Source organism: Zonotrichia leucophrys, chromosome 15 (genome assembly GCF_028769735.1).
Source record: "Zonotrichia leucophrys gambelii isolate GWCS_2022_RI chromosome 15, RI_Zleu_2.0, whole genome shotgun sequence".
Lineage (NCBI taxonomy): Eukaryota > Metazoa > Chordata > Aves > Passeriformes > Passerellidae > Zonotrichia > Zonotrichia leucophrys.
In genome coordinates this window covers 8370146-8387982 of record NC_088185.1, presented here as the reverse complement: position 1 = coordinate 8387982, position 17837 = coordinate 8370146, and the positions used below count along the sequence as shown (strand labels likewise).

The window sequence follows — 17837 nt, the reverse complement described above, 5'->3', positions numbered from 1 at the left end:
CTGCAGTTTTCCTCCCACATGTTTTGAAATTATTGTGCCAGGAAATTATTAAATCACGCAAGTTTCAGTAATGAATGTATTGCTTGGATGGCATGGAAAATTGCTGAGGGATATGGCTTAAGGAAAATAACTTTCCAAAGATCACTGATAGATGAGCAGGACCACAGCTTATATGGACTTCTGAAAATAGAACTGGCATGGTACTGAACCAGTACTGGGACAATTAAACTCGACTGCAAAAAAATTCAGAAGCCAAGTTCCTCCCTTCACATACAAGTAAGAACCTACCTGAAGGTTAAGACATTCACAAGTTTTCCACCATCACCAAGTTTGGGACCACACAAATACCACAAGTTTTCAAAAAGGTTTGTATCTTTTTATGCCTTACTCCTGTTTCACCTGTCCCATGTTCACACATACATCCACTTACTGATATTCCTGATAATACCAAATACTGTGGCAAGGTTACTTTTTAAGCAACATCTGGAATTATTTTATCATCACAAATAAATTCTTTTGCAAAAATAAATGCTTGTTTACATTCCTCTCTCAGGATCTAAGAGAGTCTACTCAAGAATAACATAGAAATGTCATACCCTCTTTTATTCTTAGAAAACAAAACCCACCAGCTGCAAAATTATGTCCATGCTGGTACAAATTTAATAGAGTAGGTCCTGTGTTTTAATAGATATTAAGGGGGAATAGCATCAATGAAATTGTAATAAAAAAATTTGGGAAATAAATGCAAGAACTCTTCATGAACAATAAGCACCTTTATTGACTGTCTTGCCATTCAACACTCATTCCATTCAATCTCTTCAACTGCTGAACTACAGCCCAGTTTAGCATTTAAATAAAAGATAATGCAATTTGACTTGTACAAAAAGTGTTATACCTGGGTAGCACAGAATTAAAGTTCTATTTTAAAAAGCCATAGACACAAATAATCACTACCTGTGATTTGAAAATTAAGTCCTATGTGTTTCAAAGTAAAAATTAACACATATCCTCCATACAAAATTAACACATCTTCCATATGATGTTATGCTTGTAAAAATGCCTACAAAAATGTTTGTTTAGAAGGCAGACTGGTTGGAAAGTATTTTCTATTTCACCATTTAACAAATGACATCACTTCACAAGGACTACTAGGCAGCAAAATATTTCAGGTGAATTTCACACATTAGAAGCAGCCCTGACATCATCATGTCCCAATGATTTTGGTAGGGCCCATACAGCTCAGCACAGCAAAACAATCTGTGTAGTACAGCCTAAAATTCAGCTACATATCATTTGTTACAAGATTTAATTCAATGCTCAGGAAATTTAAAAGTCAAATACACCTAGGAGTCTAGTCATCAGATACTGGTTATTCCCATTCTTTTTCCTTGCTGCTTTTAGAATTTTCTATCTGAGTTATGAAGGGCATGTGCTACTTCCCAGTGTTTAAGATCTCTTCAAAATTAATTAGCAAACTTTTTGAGAAACTGGAAATTTGCTTTTCATAAAGAATACTTAAAATGTTTTGGTTTTTTTGCCATCTTCTTCTGACCTTATTAAACTTCTACCCAAGCCAATAAAATTAACCAGAGCTATTTTGCTGCAAGAACACCAGCTTATATGCCAACATGAATATGCAGGAAAAATAATTTATTTTATCAAAAATTAGCACATGAGTGCAAATAAAACTTCTTCTGAAAGTGCTGGACTCTACACAGTTAAAGTTTTTCAACAGTATCCAAGAAGAAATAAAAGTCCATCTGAGGAAACATTAAGAAAAGCTACTGAAGTAAATCCTTCACTATACATGCAAAATGGCATTTCCTGGAAAAGCAAAAATCATGTGGTTATTTTCCTTTAAACTTCCTTTTCCTGTAGGATGGAAAATTATTCCAAGAGATAAAAAACATCATCACTATTATAAAATAGTGGTGTCTCCTCATGTCAGTTGGACTTAAGTTTGTTATCGGCAAAAATCAATATGAAAGCACAGACAAGCAATTCAGTTTGTAGCAGAAATTCTTTTATATCCATGCACCATTTTTTCCTCCTGCAAAAGAAACCCAGTGTGGGAAATGATCCTTTAAAACAAGGCCATTAAAACCAAACCAAAATAATCAGCAGAGCAGGAAAAGCTAAGGAAAGGCAGGCATACATGACTGAGCAGTGGCTGGGTTGTTAGGAGCAGTTACCCCTCTGTCCAGACTCCACATGGCTGGGATCAGGGCATTCTCAAAGCACAAACAGGGATTTATTTTTTATTTCCCTTCCCTGCCTGTGTTTTTAAAGGCATCAAAGATATCCAGGATGCATTGGTTATTTCATAAGGCCAGCACAACTAACATTTGCTCAAAAACTTGAGTTAATTCTGTGAAATAACTTAGACTAAAAATGGAATAGCTTACATGAGAAAGGCAGCACAGTTCACCCTTAAATCAAAGATTTTTGCTTGGATTCAAGCTCCAGACTTCTCACTACACATAACACAACCAGATCCTCCAGTGACATTTTTCCTTCATGGCCATAATTTAGTCAAGAAAATCTCACTCAGTGTCCACCCTTGTTATCAGAGCAAACACTGAGTTGTTGTTGTCACCCAGTTGCTTACAGGTGAAGGCAGAATTCACACTAAAAGGAGTGTTAATTAAACAAATAAGAAACTAAACCAGGTATAATCAAAATTTTGATCTTCCTTCACTGAGGTACTTAACATATGAACACTAGTAACTATATAATTTACAAAATAAATGTATCAGCTATCTTGAGACATCAAATTATATAATTAATAAATATTCTAACAGAGTAAGATAATTAATCATGGTATAAACCCAAACAGTAAACTGATATATTAATATTAATAGGGTATTTATAATTATTTATGTGCATAAATGATACAAACTGAAAAATTAAAAAGCAATTAAAGGTACTCAATTGCTCTTGAAGTTTTATGACCCTCCAAAAGAGACGTTTTGTGGGGGGGACTGAAATAAATGCCACCAGTAACAAAGGGAACAGAGGCTCACCTTAAATCTAATTCACAACTCAACCCTGCCTGTATGCCAGCAATAGTACTTTTTTTCCAAAATACTATGTCCAATAAGTGTAGCCTTTAGTGACTTATTTTTCTGAGTGAACTTTCTGGAGACACAGTAAAACAAGAAAGGCTCAGTTTCTCTTTTCCCCTTAACTGGATGCACCTTGTGGCAAGTGAGCTCAAGGAAACACATCCCTTGGAAAAGGAATGAGTGGGGTGTGAATGTGACATCTGTGAGGGGGACAAGCTTGACAGCCCTGAACACCAAAATCTTTCTTTAATTCATAAGGCAACGTGGCACTAGTTCAAAAGAAGTAACAATCTCTTACTGGCCACACACTGTCACCTGTGATGTTCCAATACTGACACAGGTCCCTTGGCTCTCCAAACAGGAGTTCCTTGCTTGTTTTCAAGGCAGACAGCAAGTTCTCACTGTCATGTCTTCAGGCTGGAGCAGAATTGTGATTTTGTTCTAAGTGACCCTTACAAAAGAACAAAACAAAGCGAAAGCCCAAATTCTATCTGGAAGACTCAAAAAATGGTTTTGGGTTTTTCTTCATTTGCAGGAATTATTCATACCTGCTGAGCCAATGCAGCTGCACGGGAACCATAGTGGAGTTTCTTAACAATCACATTAATTAGCAAAGCCCAGCATCTGCTCTGGCTGTAATCACATCTGAAACAAATGCTAAAGAATAGTCTTCTACAATCTGCTTGTGCTATCAGATCAACTCTCCATTTCTGAAATGGAAGCTGATTTTTCAAATAACCACCTAAATGAATAAGGTGAGAAACAGCAGAAAATTAAAAACAGATGGTGACCATTTCTGCAAAAGAATCTTTGAGAGCATTAAGTCCTGATTTTGTTACCCAAACATTTTGGGTCACTGTCAATGAACATTTCTTGCAGACCAGAAGATACACTTAGAGATCTTTACTGACAAGACTGTAAAAGCAAAAGTATTTAGTTACCCAAACATAAAAACCACAATTTGTGGATGCACCATTTGGGCAAAATCATCTTAGGAAAGGGAACACACACAGGATATTACCATTGCTGCATGACACCCTTGATATTTTACAACTTCCACAGAACAGTTCATTCCTTAAGCCCCAGAAATGCTGCAGAACAGTCACTTAAAAATATTTTTGCAGCTGGAAATCAGCATTTTTTTCTGAATTTAACATATCTGTAGGTAAACAGAATTAGCAACATTTCTTCTGAACAAAGCAGCACATTCTGTTCCCCCTGCCCCCTCCCCAAAAGAGAGGCAAAAGTGCAGCTCCTTTTCTCATCACACTCCCAGCCAAGGACACTGCAGGTCCATGGAGTGTGAATCCCTCCACACACACAACGTGGTTACACAACTGAGGGGGCACCCTGACCCAGTGCTGGGGGATTCCACTCCACATGCACTTTTCCCATGTAGACTAAGAGGAAATGTAAAGTATTGTGCTGACTTAAGGCGATGTAATTTTAATGACAACAGAACCAGTAACAGAGCAGAAAAAAAGGAGAAACAGATACTGCCCAAGATGTGGGTTGAGATGAGGCATTCAGGATGAACCAACACTGAACAAAAGAAATTCTAAAAATCCTTTAAAGCTGTCGGACTTTCCTATCAGTGTTTTTAATGTTGACATCCAGTGTCTCTACTTTCTTTGTGAGTCGATCCAACATATCATCCTGCTCCTCTATCTCAGTCTGCAGGCCCAGAGCAAGGCTCTTCAGGCGACTCAGCCCAGAGGACATCTCATCTGTCAGGGGAGAGAGGGACCATCAGGAACCAAACTGCTGAAACACAGATTATCTACATGGACACTATCAGCATTCCTTCTTCTCCAAAAGCCTGGGTTAGGGAACGTTAGATACAATTCCTCAAGTGGGAGTGTTCCTCTGAAATAGAGGAAGCGCTGGCATGTTCATAGTTGTACTGTTACCACCAGAAATGGTCACTTCCTCCTTTTTTACACTTGACATTTGGTGTTAAGCAAATGCTTAACACCAGACTGGATCTCTATCACATGACATAGCCTGTAATGTAGTTTTTACCTTTTTTACAAAATGTATCTCATAGAAAATTTGGTACATATATTCTCTGCTCAGCATACACAGTATGCTCACTACACCTCAACTGTTTTTCTTTAAACTTCATGCAGAGATGATACCAGTGCACTGAAAATTTAAGCAGTTGTTTATCATAGATGGAAAAACTCCCATTTCTAGATTTTCTAAGTGACCAAAAGGTGACAATTTCATTGCATGATTGATTGGTATAAATACTAATTGAAGTCAATAAGTTTTCCACAGCTTGTGAACAGAAAAAATGGGCTTCCACTAGCTCTTATGACCAACTATTTTTCTTTGATTTATTCCTTTCTGATTTTTTCCCAACCTCTTCTGTCTAGGTCAGCTACACAGTGACACATGTAAGCAAACAGGTGCTTTGTCTACATGCTACAGAACAAAGGAAGGCAAACTCAGCTGAATGGCTTTGAGAAGTAATAAAAAAATTGCAGCAAATCCACAAATATTTAGTGCCTTTCAATTCTTAGCAACATTTAACAAAACATGTACTTCAAAAGCTGTGCATTGCTTTAAATTGAGTCTAAACCGATGTACCATGCAGATAGTTTTGAAATGCAAGTACAAGCAAATGATTTTTTTAAATTATCATCAAATTTTACATGTTAACTAAACAAAAAAGTGTTGGCAATATATCACTTATTAATTCTATCTGGCTTAGGAGTCAAAAATTCCCAGTTGTAGGACATCAAACAGCTTCAGTTTCCTCACTCACCTAAGTTGGTATCAATCTTCTGGTGGTAAGCTCGCAGTTGTTGGTTCTTTGGGTAGGCATCACTTTGCACTGAAGAAACTAACTCTGCTCTGTTGAAGTCATTGTCTGTTAAAAGTATAGAGTACAGAATATTATATAATAAAGCATGTGAGAAGAGGTTTTGAAGTTTTAGTAAGGCTGTTAAAAATTAGTTTGCACACAGCTGCCAGGAAATCACATAACCAGAGTACCAGCAGTAGTGCGAGACCATTGTCTGTAGGCCAAGATGAGCACTTAAGCTACAATTATTCTCTTTCGGGCTGCCACCTGTAGCTCTGGCAGGGAGTTGGGAGAGAAAAGTAAACGGAGCCCCAGCGCCCACCCGGGCGGGACCAAGGGCTGGGACCGTGACCGGAGCCGCTCTGCCCTCTGCTGGACAGAGCCGGCACTGCACGGACCCCGAGCTCCCAAAGCCTTCATTCCCTTATTCACATATCATCATCGATATCCTGCTGCTTTCCCACTCTTGCTGTGTGAAATAACCCGGGCTCACTCGATAAACAAACAGTTATTTAGTAGGAAAAAGCCCTCACAGAAGTTAACAGATTGAGAGGAGGAGGAATGAGGCCAAACTCCACACACCACCCTCTGGGAATCAAGAAATAGCTTCTGTATGAAGGGTTAGAATCCATGTCTGAAATAACAAGGACAACGTATCTGAAAACTGTGACAAATAATGGTTAAAAGGAGAACCTCTGAGCGTGCAAAATTTTGGCAAACTTAGGGAAACCCTGTCTGTACACCCTGTGCATTCTCTGCAAACACAAGCACTGGGTGCTTTTAGTCTCTAGCAAGTATAACATATTCACTTTGGTGATAAAGATTTTAATGGAAACAATTCCCTACAATTCAAAGCATGAAGGCTGGGATACAATCTCCAGATGTTAGGCAGCAAGGTAAGTCAGCAGCTGGGCAGGCTGAAGGGTCTCTGCCTTCATCACTCTGCAAGTTTGCCCCACATAGATGACAGGCATTCAGTGTAAAATAAAGATAACAAACCTGAATTATCTAGCTTCCTTAAATTTGGATGGCTTTCCTGGTATTTTGACTCTTGTTCTTTACTAGACATCATTGCTTCTTTTAACCTAGGAAAAAAAAAAAGAAAGAAAGCATTACTATTGACCTTGGCATTAAAGAAAAAAGGCAGCTAGACCACCTCAGGAAACAATGGAAACAATTCCCTAGAATTCAAAGCATGAAGGGTGGGATACAAATCTCCAGGAGATTTGTCAGGAGTTTACAGGAGTTTGAATGAACCACTAGATGTTTTGTTTTCTGATTTTCTGGTGACATTTCAGAGATGCTGTGAGAGACAAGTCCCAAACAAAAAGTTTATGTCACTTACCTGCTGTTAGCATAATATTCAGGGGCTCCATTCTGCTCTGGCTTGCTCTCTGGGGGTTTGGCTTTGAAGTAGTTTACCAAGCCCCCCCAGACACTCTTGATGCTGTTGATGTGCCTTTGACTCGTTTTCAAGTCCTGGTCCATTTTATCCACCATCTGCTCCGTGCGCTTCAGAGCCTCTCCCTGCCGGACGAGCTCCTGGGGGCAGCGACAGAGGGAACGGATTTGACATTGGACATTGACAGAGAAACAGAGCCAGGGTAAACTGAGACACCAAACAATAAACACTGAACAAAAATAACAGCGTTCCTTCACCTGTGCAGGTTATTTCTGAGGGCAAACAGCTTTTTCCCTCGTTCCCCTTCCTCCAGGGATTTCAATCAACAGTTGCTTGTCAGCCACGGCATTAGGCAGCTGTAAAATCCTCATCCCTGTGCCAGGCTGACACCTTGGCACCTACCACAAACAATCCAGAAGTTTTCTGTACTATATTTTTGACAAGCTGACATTTTCATCTGTGGCTGACCACCAGGTGGGTGATGTGGTGAAAATGCACAGGTTTATGGCAGGGGAATGAGCAAGCAGGAAAATTTCTAGTTATGAATGGCACCTTAACTGGGAAAGGATTGTATTTTCACCTTACTAGAATGTTTCTGATAATTTAGAAATAGAATAACCAAAGGAAATAAACACAAACAGAATTTCTTCAGACTTCAAGAATATTTTAGTTAATTTGAGCAGAGTAGGATTTAGGAATTTTCCTATACAGAACTACATTATTTTCTAATTCAGCAGCACAAGCACTATTCCAAAGTAATCCAAAGATTAATGCTGGCAGAAGAGTTGCCTGCAGCTATCACCAGTGCAAAACAAAGAACTTGTGTTCATATTCTTGCTAAAGTCTGGGAAATTTTAGTTGAATATTCTCTTTTTCCCCCCTCTCAATAAAGCACAAACACACAGACTTCAAGTTTTACCACAGGCCCTGTGTCAAGCCTGAATTCTTGATTCCTCACTTGTGATTTCCCTGACAAACAAATCACGAGTCTAAAAGTTCACAGAAATCCCACCAAAAACCCTCTAAGGATAAGGACTGGCTGCAGCTCGGGGATGCTCTGGGGTTAATACAGTCAACCACATCACCCCAGGAACACCCCATTATAGCAGGTGACACAATGGGCAGGAGCCGAGCCCGAGCACAAAGTGCTGAAACAGGGCCTGAGGAATGAAGGAAATGATTAATCAGGGTGAACTGAAGCACATCACAAACAACTAACAGGGAAGGCCCTTCATCTAACCAAAGGAACTGCTAAAAACTTTTTAGTCAGCTAAAAATCAGTAAGAACTGCTGAAAGCAGCTGAAAACACGGCCCGGTCCCAGCCTCAGAACTGCCCAGACACACCGGCTGTAACCGGGATTTTCCCCTCAAAACCCAAACGCCACCACGCAGAAAACACAGGGACAGGTTGGCTGGAAAACCCCGACTACAGAGGGACTTATTGGGAATCTGTCCGGGACACAGGGAGACCAAAACTCCCCTCCCGGACGGGGAGCGCAGGGCAGCGCGAGGGCCCCGCGGCCGCTCCCGGCCCGACCCACCTCGGAGGCGGCCACGCCGATGCGCTCGGACTCGTAGAGCAGCGACAGGGAGCGGGTGGTGCTGTCGGCGGTGGCGGCCGTGCGGCGCAGCACCTCCTGCTGCAGGTACCGCTGCCGCTCCGCGCCGCCCGCCCCGCCGGGGCCCGCCGGTACCACATCCTCCTCCTCGTCCTCCGCGAACGGGTTGTAGCTCCTCGGGAGCGCCGACATGGCGCCGCCGACGCGAGAGTGTCCGCGGGGAGTCCTCGCCCCTCACGGTACCCCCCGAGCCCCCGCCTCTGGCCGCGGCGCTGCTTCCGCCCACGGCACCGAACGCCGGGCGGAAGCGCTGGGCGCAACCACGGAGCACCTTCCCCCCCGCGGGGCGGGGTGAGCGCGCCGCAGCGCCGCTGGTGGACAGGCGGCTGCTGGGCGGAACCACTGCGGCTGGGAGGGGGGAAATATGCGGAGAGATGGCTGCGTAGGGAGGGGCGCGGGCAGGGAGGGCGGGCCACCGGGCGGAAGTGAAGCCGCACCGGGCGCTGCCATCTTTGTGGCGTGATTGGTGCACCGTGCTCTCGTGGGAGCCGCTGATCTCGCGGACGGGGCGGAACGAACTGGCCGGCGCCGTTCCCGCACAACATGGCGGCCGCGGTGGCGGCGGCAGCGGCGGCTGCGGCCACGGCGGCCACGGCCACGGCGGCCACGGCGGCGGCGGCCGGGACGGCGGCTGCCACGGCCGGGACCGCCGCGGCTCCCTCCGCGGGGCCTGCGGGGCGCGGGAGCAGCGCGGCCACCGCGCGCGGCTTCTACTTCAACACGGTGCTGTCGCTGGCGCGGTCGTTGGCGGTGCAGAACCCGGCGCCTCTGGAGAAGGTGAGGGGCGTTTGTGGGGAGCGGCCGTCACGCGTGGGGCGCTGCGTGTGTGCCGGCTGCGGGGCTGTCACGCGTGGGAGCCGCGTGTGGTGGGGGGGCCGTGCCGCGGGAGGAGTGGCCCCTGTGTGCACAGGAGCCCCGAGCAGCCCGCCCGGTGCCGTTCGTGGCCCCTTCTGGGCACTGTTCGTGCCGTGTGGGCTGTCCGGCCGCCCCTTGGAGCTGTCACGCGTGGGGAGCGGGCTGGGGGCAGCGTGCGTGCCCGCGGGCCGGGAGATGCCCTGGGGCTGTGCCCTGCCTGGGCGGGGGTGTCTGTGGGCTCCGGAGGGTTCTGTCAACCCCGCTTCGTCCGACCCTGCCTTCGGGGCAGCCGGGCCTCAGGGATGCTCGTGTGGGCCAGCTTGACCCAAAAATTCGGGTCAGCGGCGCACCCTCAGGGCAAGGAACTGGATCTTGCTGCGTGTCCCCCAAATCTGTAGAGTATAGTCTTGTGGGAATAATTAGTCTCAACCTAATTAGAGCTGGCTTTCCTCCACGTATGTGGTTAAATCCAGACGACGCAATCAGTGCCGGGTGAAATGTGGGTGAGATGAAGCTCTGCTGAGGGGAGAACCGCGGGGATCCATCCGTGTGAGGGCTCCCCGCTCCCGGGCAGGGATGCACAGCCTGCTGTGCTGGGTCTGGCACCAAGTGACAGCCTGTCCGAATTGCTGTCGTGACAGCACCAAGTGACAGCCTGTCCGAATTGCTGTCGTGACAGCACCAAGTGACAGCCTGTCCGAATTGCTGTCGTGACAGCACCAAGTGACAGCCTGTCCGAATTGCTTCAGGCAGCAGTCGTGACTAAATAGCTGAAAAAATCACCGCTCTGTGCTGATGAAAACTATAGTGCTTGTTCTGGGCCAGCTGTTGCAGCCTTCTTATTTCTTGTTTTGGAAATGTTCCACTGGAGTGGCAGCCAATGGTGAATAATTTTTCTGTGCCCTGCTGTTGGTTCACAAATATCCGGGGATTTTATTTTTTTTCCCAATTTGACAATACAGCAGTTCAATTATAGTAACAGCTCATATCTAGCCAGAGTTGCTCACTCCTGTCATTGTAAATGTAACCTGATGTGGAACACATGCATCAGCAGTCATCTTCCAAAGTTCATATTTCCTCCACTGTATTTTAAAGTGAGCAAGAGGATTATCTGTGTTGTACTACAGGTCTTGAAATTAGAAGGTCTGGCGGTTAAAGGACCAGAACCTTGAATTCCACTGAGCATCCAGTCAGTTTTTCTAATCCTCTAGGGACGTTGTTTCTTGCTTTTGAAGTTTTGAGGTGGGATATTCAGAGAGTTATCTAAATAGGAAATGACTTGGCATTCAAACATAGGTGAGTCAATCATGGTTATTTATTATGAAGGGCCTTTCTAGATAGTATTTATTAACATTAAGGAATATTAACATCAAGGAAATTTGTAAAAAGACAACATGCTTGTTGCATTCCCGTTTGTTAACAATTCTGTTGAAGAGCAAAGTATTTGCGAGGTTTGATGTATTCTTTTAATGTGTGTTTGTTAAGTATGGAGTCAAGTAATAGGTGAATAGTGTGAAAATATGAATTCTGAATACTTATTCTGTTATGTTGAAAGGATTTAAGCAGGAGTCATACACAGGTTGGTAACAGTTAATTGTTCAGTGCTGTGTATGTAGGAGACATTGGTGCAGCTGTAATCAAAGCTCCATCCACTTATTTTTTGTTTACAGAAATTAAGTAAATATAATAAAAGTGCCTGCTGCACATTTCCTGCACATCTGAAAGTGAAGTAGTGGAATGAAGGCTTTATCATACTTCAGCACTTTGATCAAGTGTTGAAGAAAACCTTTAAATTTACCCACATTGTAGTAAAAATGTTTGACATCTATTTGAGATTTTTCTGCCTTTTTCTGGTTTCTGTCTTTCCTCACTCTTTCTTGGCCCTTGGATGTTCTCAGTGAGATTGACGACTGAAGGAGGGTAATGTTGCCAAATGTATTCCAGAAGGTGGAGAGACCACTGTGCACTTCAAACAAGCTCCAATTTGGTTTCCAATCTTGTTCCACTGTTCTTTCCCTCTGCTGTTTTTCAGGTACAAAAGCTGCTCTGTATGTGTCCAGTGGATTTCCATGGGATTTTCCAGTTGGATGAACGTCGCAGGGATGCTGTTATTGCTTTAGGAATCTTCCTGGTTGAATCTGACCTTCAGGTATTTTTCCCACTTAGGCTACCTATTTACTTTCAAAGATCCTGGATTAGTTCAAGTTTAGTTGTTCAGTGAATGAAAAGCTGGTATTTACTCTTCATAAAAGTAGATGAAAAGATTAGAGATAAGAGATGGATGCTGTCAGGAGAGCAAGGCAGTACTGGTGGGTGTGATAGGCAGTAGCCATGGCACTGCCACAGCCAGACTGCTGCTGTGTTTTCTGGTCATCATGGGCTAAAGCAGAGAAAGGAAAGAGTATCCAGCAGGATTTACTCAAACCAGGTGTGTCATGGCATGTTCTTCCCCACATGCTCCTGACTGACAGGGATGCACTCCTGAAGGCCAGGTTTGCAATAGGCCCTTTCATGCCACGATAAACAGACAGACAGACAGGGCACACAGGCTGCATTGTACACAAGCATCCCTTCTGTGTCTGCCAGCAGGGCCAGCACAAGCTGCTTCTCTTCCCTTTGACTGCTGGGCCTGGTATTGTTGTGTGTAGAGGAGGGGAGGCATTCACAGAGTCCCAGGTCCATTGCTCTTAGACCTCACTTTAAATTCTTTCATATTGCTAAGGTTGGCATCAGGCCTGAATTGCCTCCTGTTTAGTACCCATGTGCTATGGTACAGCTTGTATGGATATTATTGACCTTGTTCTTTTTTATTTTTGCATTTGGTTGGGTTTTTTTATATAAGGCAGCTGTGCTGTGCTTTGATTTGCAGGTGAGGGAGCTGAAGTGTTACATGGCTGTGTTAAGTGGCTTTGTAAGGCCCTGGGATGCATCACATGTACTGAATTGGCACTGGCACTCTGAATTTCTAGCTGTCTTAAATTTATTTTGGGAGCTTACTGTCAGTTAATAAAGTGTTTGGGGTTAGGTACTGTTCTGGAACTTTCTTCTCCAGCTTTGACAGAGAATGAACTGTTGCCTGGAGTGAAAGGCTCGGATTTAAGACGCTGAATTGGGTTACTTTCATTTGCTTGTTTTGAAATCAGTTTTGCAATAGTCAAGAAGCCTATGGAGTAATCATTAGAAGCAAGTTCTGTGTGTGCTAATGTACTTTTACCATATCTCTAAAGTATCTTGAGATTATATGGTTCAGCTGTTTTTCCCCTTTTAAAACAGAATATTTTTTCTTTAGCACAAGGACCATGTGGTTCCTTACCTGCTGCGACTCCTGAAGGGCCTTCCCAAAGTGCAGTGGATAGAAGAAAGCAATGCACGGAAAGGCAGAGGTGATGTTTGGAGGTTTTGATCTTTGCCATGGAATGCCAGCCAGGAGATAGACATAGCAAAGGTTGTTCAGGACATGACTCAAGGGGAGGGGAGAAGTCCTGCTATGTTCTTACTTAGCTCCTGGCTTGACAGCTTTTAATATTGATTTTCTTTAGAAGCCAAAGGAAGTTTAATAGATCCCTGTTTTCCTGCTTTGCTGCTTTTGATGAATTGCAGTTTCCAAATAGTTCTGTGTTCGATGTATTTTGTTACTAAACTGGAGAAGATTGTGTAGTAGCTAGAGTAGGAGAGTGGAACATGAGATTTGTTGCTCTGCTTTTAGCTTTGATGCTTAGTTGCTGTTTAAACCACTTCATTCTTTGCTCCCTTAATGTAAGAATACTTTCATACAGTATTACATAATTAAGGTTTATTTCTGATAAGTTGAAAGCCTGGGAAGGTTTTTAATTCTGGTTTTTATTTTAATGTTTATGCTGAAATTATGGTGGTTAGAGTGCTTCTAAATTTTGTATGTAATACTATTTTTGTCTACAATCTGCCTCAGAACTTTATGACATGGGAGTCACTTGTGTCTTCTTGCTTTATTATAGTTTGCTCTTTCTATGTTGGTTCTCTCTAACAAGGCTTAAGTAGCTGATTTTCTCTCCATTACTTTGCAGGTTTGCTCCCAGTGGCAGAAAACTTCAGCTTCTGCTTAGTGACCTTGTTATCTGACGTGTCTTACAGGGATGCATATTTCCGAGAGCAGGTGGAGTTTGAGTTTGTGCTGTTGTATTACCCAGATCTCCAGCACTGCAATCCTGACAAAGGCCTGGAGAAGAGCACAGCTGCTCCCTGTCAGCAAGGGGCTGATTGCCTTAGTGTGTGCACTGATGCTTTAATTTGCTTGTGTTAATAGTCAAGTGCCTAGAGGATATTCATAGGTCTGCAGTTACTTTTGGGTGTCAGTTGCTGAGCCCAGAGTTTTAAAATTCCAGTTTTGATACTGGGGTTGGGAGTGCTGCAGTCTCATTGTGTAGTACTTGCAGCTCACTGCAGACTTCACAGGAGAAACTCTGTGGCCTGAGTCAGGGCAATGTAATCTTTTAGTAACACAACATGAAGAAATCTTCACAGAGGTGCTTACGTTAATGTTTACAAGTTTCATTTGTTATAATGATCTGGTGTAAGATAATGATATCTCTTTACCCAAAGATATTTTTGTATGTCTCTCTTGATGACTTTAGATCGTGGAAACAGTCCTACAAGTAATGCAGTTCCTGTTGGGAATGTGCCAGACACCACAAATGCACGATAAAGGTAGTGATAAAATTGTTACTGTATTTGTAACTCCTGTCCTCTGAACTTCTCCTGTGTGTGTTTGCTGCTTATCAGGATCAATCCTGAAAAGTGAGTTTTGTCTTTCAGCTTCCCTTAGCACTTCTCTCTTCTGTTTGTTGCTGACTGGAAAATACAGAAGCAGGATTGTAGTCATTTGTGATGCTTTCATCGTTTTTCCTCTGCTTGTACAAATCAGTCGTTGTAAAACAGTTTAGTGAAGTGGTAGCAAAAGCATGAAGAGGAAGTTCTACTGTTAATTGCTGTTATATGTGTTTTTCTTTCCCAGAATATTTATGCAAGTATGCAGTGCCCTGCCTGATAGGAATTTCTCGAGCCTTTGGTCGCTACAGCAATTCAGAGGAGGCTCTCCTTTCAAAGCTTTTTCCTAAAATTCCCCCACATTCCCTGAGAGTTCCAGAAGAGCTCGAAGGAATTCGCCGTCGATCCTTTAACGATTTCAGATCAATTCTTCCCAGTTCTCTGCTCACTGTTTACCAGGAAGGAACACTGAAGAAAAAGGCTGGCAGTGTGTGCAGCATCACCCAGGTTTGTATGACTTGCTCTGTGTTGGAGTCAGCACTGAGATGATTTCTTGGGCTCAGTCGAGTTAACACTTAAGCCTGGATGTCCAGAGAGTCTCTTAACACATTGTTTGAGCAGATACAAATGTCTTTATTGTGGTTCTACAGCTGAGTTTCAAAGTAGTTTTGTAGTTTCTAGAATTACAGAACAAGCAGTGACAGTTAAAGTAGAAACTGTACTAGTAAATCTTTACATGGAGCATTTGGCAAATGCCACTCCTTGTGTTATTATCATTAAAAGGCATTGTAATGTATATCTGTAAAATTGGGAAGCTGCACTTAATGGCTGAAGCTTTCAAAGAGGGTACAGGAGCTGTTCCTGGTTTCACCAGGAACTGTAGATGCTCATTGTCTTGGGGGAAGACTGGATTCAGATTGTGGTTTGAAACTACAATTTGTTACTGGCATAGTTTCATACAGTAGAGGAGTCATCACTGATCTCTTCCCTTTAGCCAAAAGCACTGAACTGGCATTTTTTAACTTCCCTTCTTTGGCTGGAATTGAGCTGTTAGACCCAGCAATATGTAGTTCCTGTTAGTTTTGCTTGAAGCTGTGTTTCATTTTAAAATGTGCAATCTATTCCCTCACAGGTTTTTAAATGTTTTATAAATATTTCCTAAAATACAGCTTTTATGCAATGTTTCAGGTTAGTCCTGAACGTGGGCTTCCTGCTCCCAGCTCTCCTGGAGGACCTGCTGGAATTCATTACTTTGAAGGTAGATTACCTTAAGGAACAGTCTGTGATTTGGGGTTTTTGTTGCTATTTATAGAAAATTTTAAACAAAAAACCTTTTGACCCCTTCCTCTGCCTTTTGGAATTCTTACAGGAATTCAGTGGCATGTGCTGGGTAGGACTTTTTAAAAAATTATGGTTTAAAGACAGTAGGAAGTAATTATTACCAGCAGTAATTTCCAGGCTCAGTTGTTTTTCCCTTGTTTCTTGATTCCCTTCCTGCTAGGCAGTGCCTAGTACTGAAGAGCTTAATTCAGCTAGGCCAGAAAGATTTCAGGAGATTAGGCTGAGTAACTTTGAGGAACAAGAGTTAATATTGTGCTGCAGTAGACAACTACATTGTTGATCTAGGGTCTGGAATTTTGAGGCTTGTGGCACATTGTATAAATCCAGACCCACTTCTCCATTTGGAGTGAGTGTGATGTGGGCCACTGTGGAAGACCCAGTCATTTTCTGAAGCCAGAAATAGTAAAGAAGACACTGAAGAGGAGTGTTCACTGATGTTCATTGGCTACTGTATCATAAAAGGCCAAAACCTGAAAAAGTTTCATGAATTACTATGCAAACTCAACTCCTGAGCTGTGGTAGAGCTCCATCTGTGAGTTCTAAGTCAAAGGAGGGCTTAAAAATAAACTTTCCTTCATGAACCATGTGGAGGACTAGCTCTGCATCTGAGCTGTTTTGTGTCGCTGTTTTGTCTGACCCTTTCACATTTTTAACAATTTGGGCTTTCTCTGTTTCTGGGCCATTCTCCTCTCTCAAGCCCTGGCTGAAATGAATTTCTTCCATATTGCTTTTCTTTTTTCTTCATATTGCTATTTCTAGAGACATCTCTTCCTCAGTCATACAGAGTAATTCTTAAATTGCCAAGTAGGAGCAGACCTGTTTATCTTCTGTCTACTGTGTTGAAGCAATGTATTCTTTAATGTTGTGGTCTGCATGGTTTGAATTAAAAAAAATAAACAAAACCCAAAGGTTGTGGGTTAGAGAGTTACTATTGTAGTAGAACAGAAATAATCTTAAATCTTTAGGTGCACAACTTTGTAAAATCTTTTGGATTATTTTAGTTGTCTCTGGTAGAGTTATGATTATTCCAGTCAGGATTTTATTCTCAGCACTAACATCTACCAAATATTTCAGCTGCAGTCAGTTCTTGTATTACTTCTGTTGATATAGTTTATGATAGTCTTGCCTTCTGAAGAAGATGAGTAGTGACCTTGGTTTTATTCTGGCCAAGGCTAAGAGCTTAAGAAAAAACAACTGGGGACCTCTTTTTTTGTTGTCAATAAATAGTCTTGCTTAAAAGCCTGTTAATCACAAGAGCATTGCTCTAGCACAGCCAGCTGAGCACTTCAGAAAGGCATGAGATGTAATTTCTCAAGAGGAAACAGAGCCAAGAGCAGTTTGCTGAGCAAGTTGTTTGCTTAAGAGAGTACTTGAATCTGAAAAATAATTTGATTCTCTTTGCTTTCAGATTGCTGTGGTGAATTGGTGCCTTTTCTAAGATGAACACTGTGCCATGTGTTCATTTCATCTCATACAAGGGAAAACCTTGCAAGATAGTTTTGATTTAACCTGTTCTTTGCATCTCTGTGCTTCTGATTTAAGGGGCATTTACAAATGTTTTCAGGTAGATGCACGTCAATAGTGTGGAAAGGTTTGTCAGAAGTATCACTGACATGGACACAGGTTATTGTAATGAATTCTCTGTTGTGATAGTAAACTTCTAATGACAATTGTTTCATAGTTTTCTGTCTTAATTTAGATGAGCTGAAATGCACCTCTGGCAAGGTAAAGACTGTGTTAGAAAGAACTCTTGTAGTGACTAAATGTTTCTATAAAGAAAGTTAATATCCTTTCTCTCCTCAAACTTGTATTTCCATTATTTTTTTTCTGATCAGGTTCATATCTTCCTGATGGGAGTGCACTGGATCCTGATTATTACTTCTCCAGAGTCAGCTCCAGCTTTTCAGTTTCTCCTCTCTTCAATGGTATTAACAATAAAGAGTTTTACATCCCACTGGAAATGCTTCGACAGCTGTTGGACATGGTAGGTGGTGGCTCCTTA

General features: G+C 42.7%; 2 protein-coding genes across 3 annotated transcripts in view; one reads left to right on the top strand and one right to left on the bottom strand.

The window, feature by feature from the left end:
- Positions 1-754: 754 nt before the first annotated feature.
- SNAP29 (synaptosome associated protein 29) lies at positions 755-9208 on the bottom strand. The gene is made up of 5 exons (XM_064726945.1): positions 8819-9208; positions 7220-7416; positions 6874-6959; positions 5836-5940; positions 755-4792 (listed from the first exon to the last, which is right to left on the bottom strand). The coding sequence occupies exons 1-5, from the start codon at positions 9026-9028 to the stop codon at positions 4635-4637; spliced, it is 756 nt and encodes a 251-aa protein (XP_064583015.1). The 5' UTR covers positions 9029-9208; the 3' UTR covers positions 755-4634.
- A 310-nt stretch (positions 9209-9518) lies between these two features.
- The window catches only part of PI4KA (phosphatidylinositol 4-kinase alpha), a 53960-nt gene continuing 45641 nt past the window's right edge, over positions 9519-17837 (top strand). For both annotated transcript variants that reach the window (XM_064726540.1, XM_064726539.1), the window contains exons 1-8: positions 9519-9673; positions 11784-11900; positions 13041-13134; positions 13795-13883; positions 14362-14434; positions 14742-15001; positions 15683-15752; positions 17671-17819. In XM_064726540.1, the coding sequence (XP_064582610.1) occupies positions 11802-11900; positions 13041-13134; positions 13795-13883; positions 14362-14434; positions 14742-15001; positions 15683-15752; positions 17671-17819 (834 nt within the window). In that variant the 5' untranslated portion in view covers positions 9519-9673; positions 11784-11801. The remainder of the gene's footprint in view (positions 9674-11783; positions 11901-13040; positions 13135-13794; positions 13884-14361; positions 14435-14741; positions 15002-15682; positions 15753-17670; positions 17820-17837) is intronic.